This window comes from Sceloporus occidentalis, unplaced genomic scaffold, assembly GCF_023333645.1.
Source record: "Sceloporus occidentalis isolate IW3139 unplaced genomic scaffold, rSceOcc1.0.p SCAF_3, whole genome shotgun sequence".
NCBI classification, from domain to species: Eukaryota; Metazoa; Chordata; class Lepidosauria; order Squamata; family Phrynosomatidae; genus Sceloporus; species Sceloporus occidentalis.
The window spans coordinates 241,835,944-241,856,443 of record NW_028316983.1 but is presented as its reverse complement, the minus strand read 5'-3'; the positions used below and the strand labels follow the sequence as shown (position 1 = coordinate 241,856,443).

The 20,500-nt window shown below is 42.6% G+C and overlaps 1 protein-coding gene and 1 long non-coding RNA gene across 2 annotated transcripts; both read right to left on the bottom strand.

Annotated features, from left to right (window-relative positions):
- Positions 1–332: 332 nt before the first annotated feature.
- On the bottom strand, positions 333–11,109 carry LOC149317683 (uncharacterized). Its single transcript, XR_016280753.1, has 3 exons — positions 11,069–11,109; positions 10,424–10,486; positions 333–406 (listed from the first exon to the last, which is right to left on the bottom strand). It is a non-coding gene; the product is annotated as an uncharacterized LOC149317683 (long non-coding RNA).
- A 3,083-nt stretch (positions 11,110–14,192) lies between these two features.
- LOC149317682 (proto-oncogene Mas-like) lies at positions 14,193–15,442 on the bottom strand. Its single transcript, XM_089518405.1, has one exon. It carries the CDS (start codon positions 15,440–15,442, stop codon positions 14,432–14,434), a length of 1,011 nt encoding a protein of 336 aa, XP_089374531.1. The 3' UTR covers positions 14,193–14,431.
- Positions 15,443–20,500: the final 5,058 nt, after the last annotated feature.

Sequence of the window (20,500 nt, the reverse complement as noted above, 5' to 3'; positions counted from 1 at the left end):
GGGAGAAGATCAGTGAGTTTACATCTAAAGGTAGATCTATATGGGGATATTATAAATCATCTTTTGTTGGTGCTTGTACAACTTGCTTTTTCTTTTACATTGGGTTATGATGGTGGCTTGTGCATCAATCAGCGTTTAAAGTATCCAAAATTAGTGAAGGCATGGGATGTCAGTTATGGCTGCCTGCATTTTTTTCTTTTGTTTTAAGCACATTATATGTTTCTAGTTAGACTGGTGGCTTTCGGAACAACACAGTCCAAAAAGTAAGATTCTCTAGCTCTTTGTTTGCTTTTTTACCACTAAGGAAATTGTTTAATAGCATCACATACTTACCTCACTTCATCCACAACATAATAAGATGTGTTGTCATAATCAAACATATAATCATATATTGTAGTCATGATACCTAAACACAAAGCACATGCAAAGAAAGATAAGTCACTTGCTATGTCCAATATTAGTTAGCAGCAGTCTTTTGAACTGGCTGATTTAAATGACTTAGGACAAGATCCTACATTAGGCAGGCAGAATACTGTATAATGATCTGCCTGCACAGTTCTGTGTCTGTTCCCCACACTGGCGGTAGGAGAGGTTACTTACAGGCAAGGATGAGAAGGAAGGAATTCAGACTGTGAAGAAACAGTTTATGACAACTTGGAGGGAGGAAGAAGTGAAGATGCACTCACAGATGGAGTTCATCAGATCATAATGACAGAACCATGCATATGGATCTGACAGCTATTAGCAGAATTTACTTTGCATTTTCATTTTTGGGTGTATATGTGATAACACTATGACTGTGCTTTACAAAGTGCCATTTTAAAAAAATGAATAACCTTTGAAGAGGAATGGAGTGGGGAGGAACACCGGGGAAGGAAGATTTGGCAAGGCACAGATATTTATAGGACACTGATGAGGTCTGAGAGACACACATACATCTTTGCTCACTCTGCAGATCACTTAGGCCAACTTGATTGATGACCACCACATAACCCTGCTACACACGCACACACACACGCACACACACAATATTTTACAGATGAAAACAGGAATATATAGGTCTTAGCAACATCTGTGTATAGTCAAAAGTGTATAACAAGGCAACAAGAGGGCAAAACATATTATGGGGGAAGAATACAGAAAACAAGTGTTTTATGCAGAGAAACCCTACAATTTATGTACTGAATATAGGAAAGCCTGGATAATTTGCAGGCATGCCATCCTTGTCATTTAAATGCTTAATAAATACTCATTAAGTCCTAATGTCACTAGTATCCCTCTTAGTTTTCAAACTGCATAGCAAGGGTTTTCCAACTGCACTGTATTTTTCCCAATTGCATCTTTTTCATCCACACATTAAAAACAACAACCACTCTCCTCTGTTACATCCCAAATAAGCATATCACAACAGACAAATTCAGTGTGGATCTAGATATGTAGACATAGTCACATTGGTGAGCACTTTCAGACCTTGGTGTGGTAACCAAAGACAAGCTCTCAAGGTCTCCTGGCCCCTACATCTCTTCTGAACAGGTATGGCAAGGTAGCATAGTGACACTGGTGCCTTCAGAGCAACAGATTGATCAGGAGGTTAAGAGAAGAGGTTATGTGGGAGCAGAATGAGGTTCTGGGCAAATTATCCCTTTGAAGGTTATCTCCTACAAGCTATTTAAAATAAAATCCCTTGGTCCTTTCTCCAGTTCATTTCCAGAGGTATGTCACCTAACCAGCTGCCTATGACACTTGAACTATCTCTGAGTGCTGCATTTTGGCAGAAGAATTTTCATTACCTGCTATTCTTTTTCAAGCAATCCCCAAAATCCATCCTGAACTGAACAGTTCTATTTCTTTACTAGCTAAACGCAGGACAGAATCCAAGTAACATTATTTTAGATTTAGAGCTTGGAAAAGCTACTTTTTTCTTATAACATCCAGGCCCATCATTGGTCACATAAACTGGTGGATTTATGGAACTGTGGGAAATGAAACGAAACGAAACAAAACAAAATAAAACAAACAAACAAACAAACAAAAAAACCTTTCCCAAGATCTGTCCAAATTCAGTCCATTCTGAGGGCAGTATCAGACCTACCTGGTGATGATAGTGACAATATGTCACGTGTTCAAACAATTTTCTTTAAAAATCCAGGGAAAGAATTTCCTTGCTGTCTCTAGTTTCCTTGTTTAAGAATTCCTAATACGGCTATTGTCAGAAAGCAGAATTTATTCAGCAAAAGAGCTGCTGATGTTTGCAGAAAAAAAGAGAAGGAGGGAGGGAGGGAGGGGACCTTAGTATTTTCTTGGAAGCCAAACTAATGAAAAAGTGCTGTGGATGCCACACAGAGGATCTTATAGAGGAACTTAGGGTGGCTGGCAGGCTTCTAAAAAACTGCCAAAATTACGACCAATCATTTCTCATGTGTGCCTCTCTCCTATTTTAAACTATTTCTTAGACGACACTGGCATCCTAGTTCAAGACTGTTTATCCTTTTGCAGTTAAGTAGCCAACAAACAGCTCAAGGAATATTCACAAGTCTATTTCAAAGGACAATCTGAGATATTATTTTACAGCAATTCTACCCAAGTTTTCAGAGTGGTACTAGACTTAGTTTTTTTGTGGGGTTTTTTGGGTGATGTGGCTGTGTTCTTGAAGAGTTTTTTTCCTGATGTTTTGCCAGGATTTGTGGCTGGCATCTTCAGAGCATGCTGGCATGGAAGCGAAAAACCCACAAAAATGTATGGATGCCGGGCGTGAAAACCTTCGACTTCACATTGGTACTAGAGAGGGAGCGATCAGGCAGACCCAGCAACATCAGGGACTGCCTGAAGGAAGAGGCCCCTCCCTCCTTAACTGTCATCTCGGCCTCAGAGGGAGCGATCAGACAGACCCAGCAACATCAGGGACTGCCTGAAGGAAGAGGCCCCTCCCTCCTTAACTGTCATCTCGGCCTCAGAGGGAGCGATCAGGCAGACCCAGCAACATCAGGGACTGCCTGAAGGAAGAGGCCCCTCCCTCCTTAACTGTCATCTCGGCCTCAGAGGGAGTGATCAGACAGACCCAGCAACATCAGGGACTGCCTGAAGGAAGAGGCCCCTCCCTCCTTAACTGTCATCTCGGCCTCAGAGGGAGCGATCAGGCAGACCCAGCAACATCAGGGACTGCCTGAAGGAAGAGGCCCCTCCCTCCTCAACTGTCATCTCGGCCTCAGAGGGAGCGATCAGGCAGACCCAGCAACATCAGGGACTGCCTGAAGGAAGAGGCCCCTCCCTCCTTAACTGTCATCTCGGCCTCAGAGGGAGAGATCAGGCAGACCCAGCAACATCAGGGACTGCCTGAAGGAAGAGGCCCCTCCCTCCTCAACTGTCATCTCGGCCTCAGAGGGAGCGATCAGGCAGACCCAGCAACATCAGGGACAGCCTGAAGGACGAAGCCCCTCCCTCCTTTAACTGTCACTGTGTATTTTGTATTGTATTCTATTACAATTTTTACTGTACACCGCTATGATCATTGTGGAATAGCGGTCTATAAATAAAACGTATTATTATTATTATTATTATTATTATTATTATTATTATTTCTTACCACTGAAATTTGTGAGAGACACTGGTGCCTTCATGAGATATATTGGCCCCATTTCAAAAGTATGTATATGCTACTGTTTAACCCAACCTTAGAAAATCTCAAGATCACCTATCAATATTTTATTTCCTTTAAATAAATTTATAACTTCTTTTATCTTGAAACCATAGTGGAACAGCACACACACATATACACACAGCAAAACTATCTTCTTCTATATTGCCAGGCTTTTAATCAATCTACCAAAGATTTTTCGAACTGTAAGTTGAAGCACCTATTTCTGCACAACCATTCATGTTAATAGGAGAATGTTGGCATGAGCCTGGAAGGACTTTAGTTACAAAATCCAAACCTTTTAATTTTTTGTTACAAAGAGCAGAATGAAGAGAGTAGCTTTGTTTCCTCTCCCCTGCCCATGCAACCCTACCTTTCTGGCTCATTTTTATTTTTTAACCTATGTTCCCTCCCACCTACTTAAAAAGGTTGGAATTAATCCATGACAACTCCAGAACGAGCATAGAGATTCAGGATAGAAAATAATGTAGGAGATAAAAATATTTTTTAAAAAACCATCCTATATCTCCTCCAGCAGCTACCTTCCACAGACCTCATGACTGACTGATTTTAAAAAAGAGAAAGTTTTTGGGTTATTAATGTATTCATGACAGAGAACACAAGATTACTACTAACCAGAGGTTTAAGATATTTCTATTTTCCTATTCCATAATTATTTCACTATGACTTATAACAAGGAGCTCTAATCAAAGCCTTTCAAATATCTTTTCATAAATCCCCAATTTAGTAATAAGTAAACACAAATGTATCAGTATTTTGCAGAGAAACCTTCTTAACAGCAATGCTAACGTATCACTCCATACTTAATCTTTTCTCTCTGTGTGTGTTTGTGTGTATGTGTGTGTGTGCCTTCAAATTGCCTGTTAATTTATGGTGACTCCATGAATTTCATGGGGTTTCCTTAGGCAAGGAATACTTAGATTTGGTTTTGCCAGTTTTGTCCTCTGAAATATAGAGAGATACAGAAGAATACCAGATACAGAATAATATCAGAAACCTACAGCACCTGGTATTTACTGGCAGTCACCCATCCAAGCTTAGCTTCCAAAATCAGACTGGATCCGGTGTCTTTATAAATATGGGGAAAAATAGCTGCAAACTATGTCTTTAAAGTAATATTGATCCAAAGACCGAGGAAGAACAAAAGGCTAAGGACAAAACCAGCAGTTCTCATGTCTGGTTTTCCACATGGTTTGGATTTCAACTTTCAGAATCCTCAGCCATTGTCCCTGCTCACATGGGCTTTAGGGAGTTCAAGTTAAAAACATTTGAGAACAAAGTATGATAAATATTTATCTAAGCTGCTTGTACTCACATAAAGAGCTATTCTACTGTTACAGTTTGCAATAGGACAGCCCAGACATCTCTTCATTTGGAATGTGGAACTACTCCCCCTAAGGCTGGTCTGCTTCCAGATAGGTTCCCGTGGTGGTTTCAGGTCTCATCTTCCAGACCTCCCTTTACCTACCTGCCACTCACCTTTGGCTATTTAGATGTTATTGTTTCAGTGTTTGCAAGCATAATAATGTTGTCTTGTTGGAATTTAAATTATGAGTTGTAAAGTAGGAACAAATAGGTTTTAATATGTATTTATATGCCTTTTCAACTGATGCTATGGCGGGATACAGACGGGCAGGAGAAGACGTCTTGGAGGTGTAGTCTGCTGAATACGGAGCCTCCAGACCGCCCGCCCCGGGGACGTGCTTCAGGTGTTGGGGCTTCCACACGGGGGGCAGTGAAGACGCCTCACCTGGGTCCGTTTCGGACCCGTAGCTTCTATACCGCCGCCTCGGAGGACGCCGCAAAGAAAGGGGCAGCTTCCGCACGGGCGGCCCAAACCGCGGCTTTTATTTTCTTTTGCCGGCTGGCGGATGCGCAGCTGCGCAGCTGCAGCGCTAAGCAGCGGCGGCAGAAAGCCTATGTGCGCATTTAAAGCGCCCAAGCCCCTTTAAAACTTTTTTCCCCGCCCTGCCCAAGAACAAAGGTGGCAGAGGAGAACGTGGTGCCCATCCTGGCATCATGTGTCATTCTGCACAATATCTGTGAGACCAAGGGCAGGGTCCTGGATGAGGGCATGCGATATAGGCGCCGTTTTGTGCTGCCCACCCTGGCACCAATCACAGAGGCTCAAGAGAAAGAGAAGAAGAAAGCAGGGGAGACTGTGAGGAATGCCCTGGCAGATTTTTTTCTGACAAGGAGAATCTGAAGGATGGCTCCTTTGCCATCATCTGTGATGTCAGAGTGCATTGTTCTGAAATACCATAAGCACATGAATAAATGTATCCCATTATCCACAGTTTGAGTCTGCCTATCATTCCTGATCTGTGCTGTGGGCATGTTTTGCCACGTGCCTGAGGGGGACACACACAACCACACACACACAAAAGGTCTCCTGGCGCCTGTTTTCCTGGGTTAAAAAGATACATCAGCTCCAACTGCCAATTGCCCCTTTGACAATGTATCAATCCCCCTCAAATTCAAGCTTTCCTAATGGCCCATTTGAATGTATCAATAGGGCACCCAGAGGGCATCTATTGGGGGAGAGATTCAAACTGCTCCTCTGAAAGCTATCATTGGCCTAGGACCACCTTGGCCTAACGGCCCTGAGCCACAGGTGCCCATATATACCCGTGCGCAACTGTGCAAGACCCCAGGACGGCGATCAACATGGCAGCGCCACGCAGGAGGGTCCCGATCCGCATGGCCTACTGGACCGATGAGGAGGTCGGGATCCTCCTGGACTCCCTGATGCCACAGGCAGCTGCGAGGAGGGTGATGGCCAGCACCAACAAGCCCAACCGGGGGCATTTTCTCGAGGCCTCTCGAGCCCTCCGAAACCAAGGGTTTCAAAGAACGCTGCACCAATGTAGAGTGAAGTTTAAAACTCTCAAGGCAGCGTTCTTTGAAACCCTTGAAGATTTCGGAGAGGAGCCCCCGGTTGACAGGCGGCCACCATTCTTCTCGTGGCTGAAGGACCTGTGGATCAGGGGAGATAGGCCCAGACCGGAAGATCGCCGTCCTCCAGGTAAGTCAGAGCTCTTGCCATGCCCTGTCCTACCCTCCTTGACCCTTCCCTTGCCCTCCTCTCCTTCCTGCATGGTGCCAATGCCATCCCTCCTCTTCCCTTCTGCAGGCGTGCGGCCGAGGTGGAGGCGGAGGGAGGGAGGGCACCGTGCCAGGTCGCCCTCTCCACCATCCTCGGGGGACGAGGATGTCCCCGAGGGTGGGCCACAGCCAGGACCAGCTGCTGTGGCCCCTCCGCAGCCAGAGCAGGCTCCTCTGGCGGCAGGTAGGTCCCTAGGGTGAGGGGTGGGGGTTGCCTGACTGCAGCCCCCACGACACTTGTGCCCTCGTCTGCCATGCCAGCATGGTAACTTGGGCCTTTTCTTCCTCTTTTGCAGGGCTTGAAGTCCTTGCTGCTGTTGCCGCCGCCGAGGAGCCTGGCCCGAGCCGCCGCCTGCCAGGGGAGCCAGGGGACTTGGCCCTCGATGCCAGGACCCTGGATCGAGTCCTCCAAGCCCGGCAGCAAGGTAAGTGCGGAGGTGAACCCAGGGAAGGGAGCGGGGGCACCCAGAAACCCTGCCTGTGGGAGTGGGTGATGGGCTCCACAGGCTGACCCTAACCATCCTCTTTCTTTCCCCCCACAGAGAACCGGACGGAGAGGATGTTCGCTGCCCTGGAGGAGAAGGTGGACAAGCTGGCGGAGAGAGTCTCCTCCATCGAAGAGACCCTCCAGGAACTCCTCCGCCGGCTTCCCGCCCCACCGCCTCCTCCCGCTCCGTGAAGCAGCTTCCCTCCCCTGCCCCCTCTGCCATCCCCCTTCACCACCACCCCCTTCACCCTCCCCCTTCCCTTTGTAAATATTGTAAATATGTAAATAAAAAATGTTTTGTTTTATTGTAAATAAAAAACTTTATTTTTTAAAAAAATTTGTGTGGTTCATTATGCGCAACTGCGGCAGTGTGGCTGTGAGTGTGAATGTGACAGCTTAGGCGCAACTGTGCAGTCTAAAGCTAGGCAGGAGTGCTGGGAGGTAGCAGTGTCCAAACTCTGTCCTTCCAGGCGTTTGGACTTCATCTCCCAGAATCCCAGACCACAGGGCAAGGTGGCTGGGGATTCTGGGAGATGAAGTCCAAACACCTGGAAGGACAGAGTTTGGACATTGCTGGTTTGGGGACCAGTGAGCCAGGCATGGTGGGAGGAGAGAACAGGAACAGGTAGACTAGAGTAGATAGGGCTGGGAGGGAACACATGCCCTGGGAGGGGAAATGATGTCTTCATGGGACATCATGGGACCTAGTGCCTTGTCAGTACCCTTCTGCGTCTTGGGCCACCCTGCCCTCCCCTCATGACCTCCAGCATTTGCCCCATCAGAACAGTCTGCGCTTCCAAGGTGGTGTTGAGTCACCTGTGCTCCTGGTCTGACCTGTCTATTGATCTCTCCTGGTTCTGAACGGCCCTCTCTTGAACTTCCACTGCCCTCACTTGCACTTCTAGGTTCCTCTCTTGAAATCCCAGTGCCCTCACTTGAACTCCCAGTGTCCTCTCTTGAAATCCTAGTGCCGTCTCTTGAAATCGAAGTGCCCTTTCCATGAGCTCCCTGCGGGACTGTCTGCCCCTCCTCACGGGCGGCCAAAAACGGGGCTTTTTTTTTTCTTTGCCGGCTGGCGGGTGCGCAGCTGCGCAGCTACAGCGCTAAGCAGCGGCGGCAGAAAGCCTATGGGCACATTTAAAGTGCCCAAGTCCCTTTAAAACTTTTCCCCCCGCTCTGCCCAAGAACAAAGGTGGTCTCCTGCCAGCTGGTGATCAGCTGGTGTTGGCATCCTTGCCCGCTTGCACTTTGCCAGTGTCACCAGCATCATGGATGCCTCCTCTCCTTTGGTCCCCACGCTCCTGCTGAATCTGCAATGCACAGCTACAGCTGTCTCCGCTGCCACCGCTGTCCCCCTGCCATCCCCCATCACCTCCCTTGTACATATGTAAATATTTACAGTTTTAGGGGTTTTTTATTGTTAGGTGAAAATGGCACAGGAATGTGTGTAGGGGTGCACTTTAAAGTCCAAACTTTCCAAGCAGCGCATGCGTACATGTTGCTCTAGGGTTAGGGTTAGGGTTAGGGTTAGGGTTAGGAGTCTTAAAATGCGCTGCAGCTGTGCTGCAGCTTCCACACCTGCATGGCAGCGGACGCTGCAATTAAAGCCTGACTGCAAACTGCGCATGTTCCAAGACCCCAACTCATTATGCAACGCAGCAGACACGGAGCTTTTAAAAGGGCAACTTAAATTAGCGGCGTAGCAATTCTGGTGTACCGGTGCAGCAGCTCTCATGGCTTCTTCCACTTCTCGATATGTGTCAGCATTCAGGTAGGACTGCTCCAGTTTCTGCAAAATGTTTGGCTGGGACCATATAGCTATGAGGTCAGCCGTCTCCGCATGAGACCAAGACGTCCCCCTGCCTTTTTTCGGGGTGCTGGTGGATGGCTGTGCCATCCTGCCTGGTGGCAAAGGGGAGCCGCCGCACAGCTGTGCCAGGAGCAGCCGAACTGTGCCCGTTCCCAGGTGAAAATGGCGCAGGAATGTGTGTAAAGGGTCACTTTAAATTCCAAACTTTCCCTTATCACTTTCTACAACCAAAACATCCGCCGGCAAAACTTACAACTTCCCTTGGTTCTAGCAACGCATGCGCACAAGTGGCTCTAGGGTTAGGGTTACGAGCCTTAAAATGCGCCGCAGCTGTGCCGCAGCTTCCACAGCTGCATGGCAGCGGACGCTGCAATTAAAGCCCGACTGCAAACCACGCATGTCCCGGACCCCGACCCAATATGCGACGCAGCTGACACGGAGCTTTTAAATGGGCAACTTATATTTGCGGCGTAGCAATTCGGACATACCGGTGCAGCAGCTTACATATGGAGCTGCGCACGTACGCCGCAAATCAAAAAGAAGCGGAAAAAAGCAGCACCTTTTTAATGCCGCTTCTTCCCGCTTGGGGCGTGCGGGCGGCGTGTTCATGGCGGCATTCAGGTAAGGGCTGTCTGAAGGCTCTACCTTCATGATGTCATGAATACACCCCTTTTTGCCCGTCTGTATCCCACCATTGTGTTTTTAAACTGGTGTTATATTGTTGTATTTTAATTTGTTGTTGTTCCTGGCCTCAATCAATAGGAAGAGATAGGTTAAAACAACAACAACAACAACAATATGTGTAGAAGGCATTTTTAACTCAATGAGTAGTTACCAAGCATAACATATATTCTTGCACTTCTCATGACTAGAGATCAGAGTAGATATTCAACAGCCCCTTGCAAATATAGTTCTACATCCAGGAAGTTTTATTTTATTTGAATAATCATAGGCCCAGTACACATGGGTGCTTTGTGGCATGGCGCTGGCGATATTAGGGTTCTGGAGTGTGCAGCAACCGCACACTCCTGAACCCTAATACTTGTGGGCGCCGGCGTCACGGTGGCCTCCCATCCATATGGGGGCCGCCATGATGCCATCGCTGCCATACAGCAACCAGACGTCGCTAGCAGGAAGTGGCATCCTGGCGGTGCCCCTTCCTGCTTCTGGCATCACAAAAAAGAAGCCGCTCTAGGCAGCTTTTTTTTTGCAGCACAGACACGGGCTTACAGGGGTGGCAAGGAGCCTCCTGTCTCTACTGCCCCTTTGTTAGTTTATGCATTGATCTTATCCATCTCCCCATTTACACTGCTAAATATACTTATAATAATTTGCTTCACAGGGGGAAAACAGGTTATGCATTTACCTGATACTTGGAAGCCTTGATTCCTTTAGAAAGGTCAGCTTTGCTCGCAAATGTATTTCAGTTCTGCCAAGAAATAATAATATGTTAGTGGCCACTCCTATGAAAACGAAAGTTAAAGGCATATAGATTGTCTGATGTTGTCTGATGTCAGGCAGCAATATTATTTCTCGTATTTACAAACAATAGTCACAGTTGTCCGATGTCAGGCAGCAATATCCCGCTCTTAAAAGAATGTTTCAGTTACAAATAGATAAGCAGCAGTGTATGACTTGGGGTTGGGCAATCATGCATTGGGGAAGGCTAAGAAGTGTTTTCTGACATCAGGAATTGATTACAACAAAAGAGATTCAACTTAAACATTAGGAAAAACATCTTGATTATAAGAACTGTTTGATGGTGGAATAGACTGTCTTGAAGGGTGGTAGACCCTTGTCATCCTTTTTCTTTTTCTTCATTATTTCTCGTATTTACAAACAATAGTCCTTAAGATGGCTAAGAGAAAATACAAAATATACAAAACAAAAAGTACAAAGTAACTAACAGCATTTACAGTTAAAACAGTAAGTGTAGAAACTACACTTAAAAATATCACACACACACACACACACACACACACACACAAATATATAAAAAAGAATTACATACCAGTAAAAAAGGAACAGAAGTACCCATGGATTTAAAATTCAAGATTAGCCACAAATATGTTATAGATGGCAAAAGCCTGTCTGCACAAAAAGTGTATTTTCTGGGCAGTGGAGGATGGAGACGGATGGAAGTGTCATGATGTCCCTGGCAGCAGCTTCTGAGAAATCGTATATTTATGGACATTTCTTCACACGATACTACTTTCAGGAAACATCTCATATCTGATCTACATATGTTTGGCCAAGATAATTATGTTGATGAATCATAATCGCCTAGCATTTAACTGCTGAAAGTATGTGCCCATACTTTATTGTTATTGTTGCAGTAAGTGTTTGCAAGCACAATGCTGTGGATTTAAATCATGAGTTTCATGTTATATGTATTTCTATGGTCTTTCAACTGGTGTTATGTGTTTTTTAACTGGTCATATATTGTTGTATTTTAATCTGTTGTTGTTCTCAGCCTCAATTTTTAGGAAAAGATGGGTAAGAAATTATGATGATGATGATAGACTGTGAAGAAGGCAGTGAGGAGTTATCAATAACAACAGCAATTCTTGTCTCTGAGTTGTTCAACTGAGATGTTCAAGAGCCCAAGCAAATGTAGTTGTGCATACAGGAAGTTTTATTTGAATAAATATAGGTAGTTTATGCAGTAATTTTATTCATTCTACCTTTACATTGCTGAATACACTTACTGTAAAGGGCCCCAGAGGGGAAACCATAAAGCGTGTCTATCACAAGGGTTTTCTTGGGGGGGGGGGGGGGCGACATTACCCTCTTCTGAAGCTGAGAGAATGTGACTTGCCTAAAGTCATCCAATGGGTTTCTATGGTCAAGTGGGGATTTGGACCCTGATCCCCAGAGACATAGTTCAATGCTCAAAACATTACACTACACATAGGATATGAGCATATGGGTGATCATTTGCAGAAAGGAAAAGTCCATGGGCCATATTTCACCTCCCTCCTTCAGGAACCAAGCCTATAGCTCTGACATGATTGTTAGTAATGTCACATCAATTTTGGTGTGTGTGTGTGTGTGTGTGGTTTTGTTTTGTTTTTTGTCAACCAATTTTATAGGATTTAAAAAAAGATTTTAAATATCTGTACTGCCATACTTATTTTGCAAATTTTGTTTCATGTTATTTCTCGAGCCTATCAGGAAATATCTGAATTAGATTCTTATGATGATATAAAATGACTTCCTGTCATTAACTGTAAAGAACCCATATCACATGTTTTCCTTTGTCTTGGACTGAATAGCTACAGATATCCAAAATCTCTGTTTATTGCTTTCTCTTAGGTTTTCAGAATAATAACACATCTTATGACATACAGACATATCCCAAATGTGAGGCATGCTTTATGTTGTGGATTACTGAATTACCTACCTGTATGGTGGAGAGGTACTTACTAGCCATATGACTGATTCCTTTCATAGACTACATCCAAGTCATTTTACTTTATGGGGAAAATATCTGAATGCTGCTATTTCCAATCAGAATCAAAGGGATATACCTTTCTGTTGTTCCATCGATCAGGAATCAGGGCAGTGGGTTTACTGTCACTGGCATTAAAAACAGGGATGGATGAAAAAAATGTTGCAATTTGTATTTAATCGGAATTCAGATTTTGGGAGAAAGGTAAACTGCCCATCCGTGGTTAAACATAGGGAGCTTATCAGGGGGCTAAAAAGTATTGGGAAACTTCATTCAGTATTATCATGGTTGAATGCAGAGGCATTATAATCTGTGTAGCTTTGAAATTAAAGACACAAAGCCCTGAACTTGATCTGTGAATTTGCCCATTTCAGTTTCTCCTATCTTCACATTTTAAAAAAAATCTCCCCCACCCCCTGAATATGAAGAATATGAAGATGGCAGAAGTAGGGCCATATTCAACAGTGCACCATGATAATAATAATAATAAAATTTTTATTTATACCCCGCCCTTCCGGACGATCGGGGCGGCTAACAAAGTGCACCGAAGCGCAAACAAAATACAAAGTTAAAAACATACAATTAGCAATACAATCCTTAAAAACAATAAAAACCCCTTAGCCCATCCTCACTGATGCTGACAATTGACCCAAGATGTGCCAACGTGTGGAGGACTGTGACTGTGGAGATTATAAAATGGGGGACGGGAGTGAAGCGGATTGCTTTCCCATCCTTATCCCATTGGTGCCAGCAATAGCACAAAAGACATTCACATATGTCACACTGATCCTGTCATTAACCTGTCAGTGAAGTGGAATTGCATTAATGGGTACTTCTATTAATACAAAATGAAGGACAAAGATGGGAGAAATCCAGCTCACTGACAGGACAATGACAGGATCAGCGCAATGTCATATGAAAGTCCTTTCTGTGATCACGTGGGACAAAGACAGGAAGAGGATGGGACAAGGAAATCCCATTCCCCAACTGATAACCTCAACAGTCAGGCATGCTGGGAGAAGTGCCCAGGCTTTTTAGTGAATGGATGGGGGAAGGTCAGCAACATTGCAAGTAACTGTGAGCAGAGCATGTGGTGTGCATGGTTCATGTTGACTTCGAAAGGATGATGTGCCATCTTACCTCTGAGTGCTCTGATTGCTCTGTAAACCTTTTCAGGTGACTTGCTGAAGATTTTGTTTAAAATGTTTTACAATGTTTTAAAATCTAATAATTTTCATTAACATGTGTTACATTTTGCTAGTTTAAGGTAACTTCTGGACAGTATTTCACTTTTCATATTGAGAATAGAGTTCTCTTCTTCTTAAAATCTGAAGGGGGTAGTGAGTCAGGATGGGAGGGAAATTCATTCCAGTTCATTTTTTTAAAAAGGAAAAAAAATGCAAATATCTCATTTGTTTATTTGTTTATTTGTTTAATTCATTTCTATCCCACCTTTCACTCAATAATGAGACTCAAGGCAACTAACAATATATTTAAAATCAATACAGATTATACCAAAAAAACCACTTTAGTAAAATTATAAATGTAACAGTTACTTAAGAAATAATTAAACAATTTATAAAGTTGAAAGCAATAAATAATTCAATGCATTAAAAGACATCACCAGCTCTTTCAGCATAATGGTCCTGCAACCATCCAGCTTCTATCCTCTTCTCCTCTCAGAAGTCCATCAATCGCTTGCTGTCTTTCCTCCTGTCCCTTAATTTAAAATTCAGTAGAGTTATGCACATCACTCAGCCTAATTCATTACATAGTTTTCACACCTTCGATGTGTCTTTCAAAGTTTGAATCGAAACTCAGAGCACATTGTCCACCTCATTCGGAAAGAAAAAAGAAACAACAGCCTGTATATTTGCATTGACAGAGGCAGTGTGGGTTTCTGGGGTCACTGAATAACCGTGTTTAAACTGGGGTGTCCATATCTGCTCCATGCTCTTCGTCCTCCTTGAAAAGCCTTTGAAGGATATTTTTCATCTTCTCCCTTCTTTGGCCTCTCTTTTGTCTCCCAACCAGGAAATAAATGAGGGGGTTAACACTGCTGTTCAGGGAAGCAGCTAGGAAAGAATATAGAACACCATTCTCATCGTATCTCCGACGAATTAAAATCCTGAAGATGAAAGCAGAAGTTGTCAATGGAAAAGCAAATATGAGGAAGAATAGGAGAGGAAAGAAGATGGCTCTTAAAGTTTTCCTTTGTTGAACTTTTGATGACTTGAAGCAGACTTTGATGAAAAGGATCAGAGAAGAGATAATCATGAGTGGGAGGCAAAGGAAGGGGATGACAGTAAGCATTATCAATATTTTTTCCAATAGAGGAGTTAGAAAGAAAATGCATGGAAGTAGATAGAGCAGGCAGGAGGTGACCCATAGAATGGCACAAACAGTAGTAGACAGGTAGGTTGGGCGGTGGCATCTATGCCAAATTGGGAAGAGGACAGACACACACCTGTCAATGCTGATGGCTGTCAATAGAAATTGGCCAGTAAAGTGCATAAGGAAGAAAAGATTTGAAAGTAACATCCACGCCAACAAAGAATACACATTTAAAACCATATTTCTGTTTAAAAAGGAATATATAATAAGAACAATTCCCTGAATAACTATGCAGATGAGGACCCCAAGGTCAGCAACAGCCAAATTCAGGATGAATGTTGTGAAAGGATTCCTCTTCATGCGGAAACCAAGAAGCCAGATGACAGTTCCATTCCCCACAAGTCCAAAGGTAGAGACAAGGAAAGCAAAGCTGCTGATAACTTTGCATTCTGAAGGACAGAGGAGGATGAGCTCATTTGGGAATCCAGTTTCATTGTATGTATAATATTCTTCTCTATCATCCAAAGGGGGCAGAGATGCCATGCTATCATTGGTTATGATGCGCCAGTTTTTGTTCTGGGCAATATCTTGCATGTTCATGATAACTAGGAGGGGGAAAGAAAGAGGAAGACCATTAGATTCAGTTTCTCCTATCATGTTGAACTATAATGAAATAAACAAGTAAAAGTTGCATCCTTGGCCCTGTGGACTGGGTGAGTCTGAGAATTTTCTTTTTAAGGATGTACTTACTATTGCCATCAATTCTGACATTAAAAACCTTTCCCCACTTCTCTTTAAGCATCTTCTCCTACTTCTTTATTCAGCTGAACTACAACTACAACAAAACCTATTTACAATTCAGGACTTTCTCTGTGTAAAATCACACATGAGTATTTTGCACAGAATTAGCCTTCTTCTGTGCAGAAAAAGGAAAAGGAAAAAGCTGTTTCCTGAGGAAAAAATGGCTGCTCTCTCTGCAGGTCAACCACATGTAAAATTCATGAAGAATAAGTTAGCGATTAATGCTTGTTCTGTGCAGGGTCCACCCTGTTTTGCACCGAAATATAATTTTCTGGACATAAAAGGCTGTTTCCTGTATAGAAAATGCTGTTATTGAGGATTTACTATATGCAAAATGAACATTAGATAGAAAACAGTCTTTTCTGCACAGGAAGCAGCCTTTTCTGTACAGAAAATGATATTTCTGCATAGACCTCTGTGCATAAAAGACAGGTTCCAGTATAGAAAAGGTTGTTGTCCATGTCAAATGGACACATTTGGAATTTGCACAGCATAAATCCTAAATTTCAAATATTATGATCAGTCCAGGATTCTTCCCTTTAAGCTTCTCAGCACTCAAAACAAAACAAAACAAAACAAAACAAAACAAAACAATAATAATAATAATAATAATAATAATAATTTTTTCAACTGTTTCCCAGATATTGTCTAATATATTTTCCAGCCGTACCTCCTTTTGATTTTATAAGAAGAATCAGAAATTGCCCTCAACAGGTATGATTGAAAAGCTACTCTCCCTAATGCTGTTCTGCTTCCAGAGAGGTTTCTGATCTTCCAGTCCTGCTTTTGTCTATCAACCATTCACTTTTGTTTAGCATGTAATGGCTTTTCCAAGATAAAAGTCCACTATCTGTCTTTTACCCCATAAGATGGCACTCTTCCACTTCAGCTGAAATGTCAATTGTCTATTCAGTGACATTCAAACGATATATACTAAGGATATGAATGTCTCCCAATTGGTCTACATTTTGCCAAATTCCTACCTGCATTCTCACCTTAGAGGGAAGTTATGATTTTTACCCTGGCCAAGGTTAAGTTGATGCTAATGGGGGCAATGGCAAGTTACCTTTTGGGAGCTTAATATTGCATGTGGAGGCAGATGTTTGCCAGAAGGTTCAGTCTGTTGCGTGTAATTTGAGAAGCCTGCATCTAGTGGTGGAAAGGAGATTCAAAAATACTCAACAACAGCAACAACAACAACCACACATGATTCTCAAGTATTAGGAAACCCTAATGAGGAGAATTCTGTATTGGTGAGAATCTTTGCAGAACCTATGCTTACAATTTGCACATGATTTTCTTGGACAGAAACCAATAGTATACTTTCTCACACACATACACACAAACATACACATGCAATGTGTGTTGATTGTGTCCCAAATTGAATAGTATTTGAAAACTATGCAGTTTTTGAAATCATTTTTTTGCTAATATTACCCAGTGATTCCTTTCAGAAGAAAATTAGTGAAGGATTACATCCCTAGTTTACATCTTCTCTGAAGATGCCAGCCACAGATGCTGACGAAACATCAGGAAGAAACTCTTCTAGAACATGGCCACATAGCCTGAAAAACCCACAAAGAACTATGGATGCTGGCCATGAAAGCCTTTGATTACATCCCTGTTGGCTTCTGACTGAGGCTGTCACTGATCACATTGAAATAGGTCAAGAAGAAGGGAATGAACATTTTCCAAAAAAGTAACTTCCTTAGATCATTGTTATGCAACAGTATCAGAAAGATGCTCAACTATCTGAATCAGTTTGCATAAAAATATTGCATTTTTAGCCTGGGATGTATGTCAGCTTTTTGTGCCTATGGGGTGCCAAAGACCTCCCTGCAAAATATGATCTCGACTGTGAAATTCATCTTCCTAAAATACTTAAGTATCAACTTTTTTGATGTTATTGTGGCATTAGGTTTTGCTAGCATGACGTTATTGTGGTATGAAAGTTTAAGTCATGGGTTTCAAAGTAGTAATTGGTTTTACTTAATATGTATTTATATGGTCTATCAATTGATGTTATGTGTTTTATAACTTACTATAAAGGTTATGTTGTATTTTAATAGGTTGTTTTTCCTGGCCTCAATCAATAGGAAAATATTGGTAAGACATAACAATGATAATAGACTGTTCAGAAGGCATTTTCCCCCCAGTGATGCATTAGCAAGCACAACAGAAATTCTTGTCTTTCTCATGACCAGAGTTCAAGGGAGGAGTTTTGTTTGAATAAATAGGTAGTTTATGCATTGATGTTATCCATCCTACCTTTAAATTGCTAAATACACTTACTGTAAAGGTCTTCAGAGGGGAAAAAGCAGGTTACGTGTTCATCTGATACTTGGTAGTCCTGATTCCCTCTAAACAGACAGCTCTGTTCACAAATGTCTTTCAGTTCTGCCAAGAAATAATAACATATTACTGGCAGCTCCATTAAAAATGAAAGTTAAAGGCATATAGAAACCCATAGACACAGTTGTCTGAAACCAGGCAGCTATATTCCACCTCCTAAAAAACATTTTGATTAAGAATTGAGAAGCAAGAGTCTATGACTTTGGGATGAGCATTCATGTTTTGGAGAAGGCTAGGAAATGTTTTCTGACATTAGGAATTTAGTAGGAAAGAGATGCCACCTAAACATCAGGAAAAATATCTTGATTGTAAGAACTCTTCAACACTGGAATAGAGTGCCTTGAAGGGTTGCAGATCCTTGTCATGCTTCTTCTTCTATATTTATCATATTTACACATAATATTCCTCAAGTATGTTAACAGCAAAACACAAATTGTAAAGTACAAAGTAAAACACTGGAAATCACATGTAAAAACACCATGAACAAGAAATAAATATTTAAAAAGTAATTATATACCCGTAAAAAAGGAGCAGAAGTACCCATGGAATTAAAAATGGCCACAAATACGTTACAGCCTCTCTGGACAGAAAGTGTATTTTCTGGGCAACAGAGGAATGAGACAGATGAAAATGTCATGATCTCCCTGGCAGCGGATTCTGGGAAATCTTTTTTTCAAAATGCACATTTCATGGCATGATATTGCTTTTAAGCTCAAGAAACATCTCCTATCTTGTCCACATACTGTATGTTTGGGCAAGATAATTATGCTGATAAATCATAATCTCCTAGCATTTAACTGCTGAAAACATGTCTCCAGTTGACCTACACAAATAATTGTACATCAATATATATGCACCATTTTAAGTTACAGATGAGGGAAATCTGTCATTTTTGCTTTGCCTTGTATTCACATTTTAGGCCTCAATTTCTTTCCACCCAAAATAAGTAATGAATGAATTTTGATAAATTACTGAAGAATAGACAAGAAATGAAATTTTCACCCATCTCTGCTTATCAAATTTAGAAGGTACAGTTACTCATAGCATGGTGAAGACTATGTTCTACATGGGCATCATACATATATTACAAATGAAAAATTTCTCAGGGAAGAAAAAGAGATAGTTGTATCACTTCAGTACTAATATGGATCAATACATATACATTTATACTCATATTTTTAAGAGCTTACCACTCAATACCTTAGACTTGGGAACACAATTCTATCAATTGATAACCAACCATGGAATAATGAGATCAAGCACAGAAATTTGGGTTAAATAAGGGCCACCTTATTTGATCTATAATCTATTTAGTTTACAATGAAGCTGGACAGGTGCAAGATGAGGAGCAACCTCACGCAGTTCTATCTTTCCCATTGAGGCAAATGATGAACATGCAGGAGAAGCGGCAGTTTGCCCTCCAAATACAAGGGGCCATCTGCCATGAATACCATGAAACCATGCAGAGCCTGTAAAATAAGGGCCTTTCTCTGCAAGGAAGCCCCAGCCACTTCTGCCAAGGCAAATGACTAAAACATTTGGAGGAAGCCCAGCACATTAGCCCTTATAGTTAGCTCTGTAGGCATATGTTTGTTTCCAATTCCTAAAGGGGGTGAGGGCCACTACCCTGGGGGCATTCATGCACCAATTTGTATGTGTGATGTAGACAAAATTCTCCACAAATGAAGTTGTCAACACAAAGGATCTGTTATAATTTGTTTGGGCTTCCCAGTTTGACAACCTACTAACAAAGATCCCTATTACTATAGGTCCATGGCAAGATGTATTATCCTGCAAATGTCTGCTTGGATAATATTCTGCAGACATAGCTGGGCTTACAGCATATCCCAGCACAAGGGAGAGTTAATTAGAGTTTTATACAAGAGGAAACAGAACAAGGTTTATAACACCACAATGCCACTGAGGAAGTAGGAGGCTGTACAGACTGGCATTATATGCCGGCCTCAGGGCAAAGTGGGGACGTGGTATTCCTATGCCAGCCACCCGACTCCACCCCCACACTGCTCACCTGACTAGATGGCAGGTGGCATCATGCCGCATCTTTGGCAAAGCTCTTACATGCTCTGCACCAAAGAAGTGGCAAAAAGCCACCACCGCTGCAGTGGCTAGAGCACCCTTTCTGCAGTGCAAAAAGGAGCCACTGTCTGAGTCTTATTTTTGCACCATGGAAAGGCCAGATTGGGGCCATGGCATGTAGCTGCCCCTAAATCTCAAGTCAGTGAAAGCTCATGGTACCAACTCCTATTTTTCAGTTTATCTCAAAAGTGCTGCAAGATCCCTTTGAACACAAGACCCATTCACCAAAACCCTTACACACTATCAACAAAAAAATGCATTCCAGAAAAGTGGGCAAGTTGATAGTGATAGCTACGCAGCCTATTTCTGTAGCATCTCCACCTACCATGCTTGCATTTTTGAAATTCGAATAAAATCTGCTATAGCCACTAGAACGGGATATCCAAATTCTAACTTTTACCTATGTAT